We start from the raw sequence: 3,903 nt of genomic DNA, 5'->3' as shown, positions 1-3,903 counted from the left end.
AAGTGGTCACGATTAAACGTGATAAGCTCGGTGACATAAAACAATTTAAAGCGCGTTTGGTGGCCAAGGGCTGCAGTCAAAGGTACGGCATAAATTATTCAGAGACATTTTCTCCGGTAGTAAGATATGCAAATATTCGAATGGTAATCGCATTAGCAGTGGAACATAATTTGTATCTTCATCAGATGGATGTGTCGTCAGCATATTTAAACAGTGAATTGCATGATGACGTTTATATGCAACAACCAGAATGCTTCGTGGATACAAAACATCCCAAACAAGTATTGAAATTAAAAAAATCTTTATATGGTCTAAAAAAAAGTGGTCGTGAATGGAACGCAAAGTTAGATTTCGTTCTTCAAAATATGGGATTCAGGCCATGTCCTAGTGAGCCGTGCATTTATACCAGAAATTCAAAAAGTATTACAAGCCTGATTGCGGTATATGTGGATGATTTAATCATCGGAAGTTCGAGCAAGCAAGAATTAATTCAAATTAAAACTGGTATATCAAATAAATTTGAGGTAGTTGATGGTGGGCAGCTAACACATTTCCTGGGCATGGAAATTGAGCGTGATGGCGAAACTGGTGGCATAACGTTGTGTCAAAAGCAATACATTTTAAAATTGCTTAAGGATTACAACATGGAAGATTGCAGAGACGTCGCAACTCCCTTGGATGCAGGGTTCAGCGTGCATTGTGAAAAAGAAACGTGCCAGAAAATTGATAAAACTGCATATCAATCAATAGTAGGTGCGCTAATGTATTTAGCAATCTCAACTCGTCCAGATATTCTACATTCCGTGAGTAAATTATCGCAGCGCAATACTTATCCGCATGTAGAGCACGAAGCAGGAGTGAAACATGTGTTACGATATTTAAAAAAGACCGTCAACTGGAAGCTGAACTATATGAAATCAAATAAAGCTATTGAAGGTTTTGCAGATGCTGACTGGGGTAGTGACCCTAGTGACCGTAAGTCATACTCAGGCTATGCTTTTGTATTAGCTGGTGGGGTATTTTCTTGGGAATCCAAGAAACAAAGCGTCGTAGCTCTAAGTAGTACAGAGGCTGAATATCTCGCATTATCCGCTGCGGCGAAAGAGGCCGCATATATTAACAAACTTTTAAAAGAAATGGGTTTTGGGCAGAGTGGACCAACAGTAATCAACAACGACAATCTGAGTTCGCAAAGTCTAGTAAAGAATCCAACTTATCATGCAAGAAGCAAGCATATCGACATCAAATTTCATCATATCCGGCAGATGTACAGCAGCAAGGAAATAGATTTAAGTTATATTTCAACAAATAATATGATGTCAGATATGTTAACGAAAAATTTACATAAATCAAAGCATGTAAAATTCTCTAAAGAGATGGGAATATTTTAGTATGTTTATGTAAAGTGTTGAGAAGGAGTGTTGGAAATATATAAATGTGGCAACACTTCCCATCACTATTTTACTATCCTCATATCTTTTTTCCTCTTCCTGTATTCATTCCTGAATTCATATACGCGCTTGCTTATGTTTTTCAGTCTATTTCATCATTTCATTTCTATAAATCAAACCAACAAAATTTATTTAGTCAGAACGTATGTAAATGAAAAAATTAATTTAAGTGAGTTATAGAAAAGAAACTAAAAAAAATTATTTTTTGAAGTCTTTTTTACTTTCAAATCTGGGCAATTTCGCACGGCTCTCTAATGTCGTCGCCATAACAGCCTCTACATTTTCCGGTATAACCCGTTTGGAAACGCTAGCTAGCAATTGAACATGTCGTTCCGTTCCTTGTATGTGTGATGGAATTTTTGGATCATTAAACGGTGGATCATATTGATTTAAATATTCTTTCAATTTGTCGTACGGAATGCTTCGCGTGAATGGTGGTTCAAATACGATATTTGTATCATTCAAATTGATCATTTCCATATAACTTGTGCAATTAAAGTTTATATCTGGTTTTTCATAAACTCTAAGTTCCATTGGCTCGTCAACATCGGTTCGATAGCGTAGAATTTTCTTGATGGCACAGTCGCCCTTTTCTTTGCTATCATCAAACAACATTGATAACAAGATATTTTCCGAATGCGCATAATATGAATAATCTTTAATTACTTGATTGACAATTTCTCGTAAACAAGGTTCTAGAAATCGTGACCAACCAAGGAACTTGAAAAATAATGCACTGCCTGACACGACAGAGCTGTAATACTTGATATTGAAGTACATTGGCTCATAATATTTAATTATAAATTCAACCAGAATTCTTAAATTTGCATCTGGATTTTCCGTTGTCACATATAATCGCAATAATCTAGCGGACTTGGTGAGCCACCGAGATTGTACAATTTTCCTGGTTTGATGTTAGCCAGATCCACCGGAACCACGCCGCTAGAAATTGCATGGGCCATGTCGTATAAGTACTTCGAATCGGTGGAGAATTCAATTTTTTCTGGAGCAGGGGGCATATTTTGCAACTCAATTTTCTGGAAGCCGTCCACCACCTGAAAATATATAATAATAAAATAATTAAAAATGGTTGACAATTATAATAAATGAGTGATAGCAATAACTTACCGGAAGAGTTTCGCAAGTTTCAATTTGACGGCTCAGTTTTCCGCTTGCCGATCTTGGTCCAAAGCTTCAAACAAATGCCGAAACGGAAGTTCGTTGAAGTGTAGAAGGCAAACGAACCAATGCAATGGTCTTTTTAACGGCAATTCGAATCGTATAATTCCACCGTGTGGGCCAGTGTCTGTTGGCTCACCGTCAGTGCATATTCCAATTAATGCATCCAGTGATATATTTTTATCGTTGAAAAAACCATTTAATTTGGTTGTTTTGTATTCAGCGGTTTCATGTTCCAGTCTTACGTAACCAATCAATTCTGAATTGGGTTCTCTCAAAATAACAAGATGAGGTTCTTTTACCATCCTAGTATGATACTTCTCATCAATTTTATCTATCGCTAAAGTATCATCTTTTCTGCCATGATAACAAATTGGTATCATCTAACCGTTTGCGAAGCACTTCTTGTCTGCATTTCTCTTTTTCTCTGCGAACTTTCGATTTATCCATGATGAGAGGTTTTCCATGCTTATCTTTAATTTTAAAATCTTGTAAAATAGCGGTTCCCAATGCTGATGCTACTCTGTCAGGCACACCAAATCTGTCACATACCAAGGCAAAGTTAAAACAATCGTATCTCTCTGTGTATTGTGAACTTGTGCTTCTATCCATATCTTCTTGAACCGGTGGCGGTGCGTATGTTGAATCATCGGGATCTTGGTATGTTGGCATTGATGACATAGACGTTGCTCCTTGCTCTTCAGTTTCCATTACAAATGCATCGATTGTTAGTCTTCTCTGATTATGTTGATCGCGCATGAACTCTTTGAGACGTTCGGGAACCCAGCCGCATGCACATGGAGCTGCCTTCAAATCGCATTTACATATTCCAATGTAAAAAATTGTTTCCAGAGATTTTATATTACATACTCTGTAAATTGTTGGGTGTTGTTTCTTCTCTTGATTTGCTCTTGATACTTGTCAAGCAATTTATTAAATTTATTAAATACACTTTTTTCAGCATTATTTCCATACCAAGTTTTTCCCAAATTCCTATTAACTATCTTGTACTGGAATAGTGAATGATTTATGGCAAAACTTTTTTTGTTCTGTCTTAGCACGTTCGCTTAAGTAAAAATAATATCTCAAGATATCCAGATGGGTTCGTAAATTAAGATCAGTTAAATCAGTAGACACACCAAAAACAGTAACATCATGCTTGGGTATAAGACTCATTGGGCTTTCGATAGTTGTTGATGTAGTTGCTTCATCTTGCGGTGTAGAAGATGGTGGATTCATTGTAAACTTTTTGATTTGGAATGGTCACTTCACT

General features: G+C 36.6%; 1 protein-coding gene across 1 annotated transcript; it reads right to left on the bottom strand.

Annotated features, from left to right (window-relative positions):
• Positions 1–2,296: 2,296 nt before the first annotated feature.
• On the bottom strand, positions 2,297–3,478 carry LOC128869240 (uncharacterized). Its single transcript, XM_054111775.1, has 2 exons — positions 2,995–3,478; positions 2,297–2,348 (listed from the first exon to the last, which is right to left on the bottom strand). The coding sequence occupies exons 1-2, from the start codon at positions 3,387–3,389 to the stop codon at positions 2,297–2,299; spliced, it is 447 nt and encodes a 148-aa protein (XP_053967750.1). The 5' UTR covers positions 3,390–3,478.
• Between the last annotated feature and the right edge of the window lie 425 nt (positions 3,479–3,903).

Source organism: Anastrepha ludens, chromosome X, assembly GCF_028408465.1.
Source record: "Anastrepha ludens isolate Willacy chromosome X, idAnaLude1.1, whole genome shotgun sequence".
In the NCBI taxonomy this organism is placed as follows: domain Eukaryota; kingdom Metazoa; phylum Arthropoda; class Insecta; order Diptera; family Tephritidae; genus Anastrepha; species Anastrepha ludens.
Note: the sequence above shows the minus strand (reverse complement) of the source record. Positions and strands in the feature narration are given on the sequence as shown.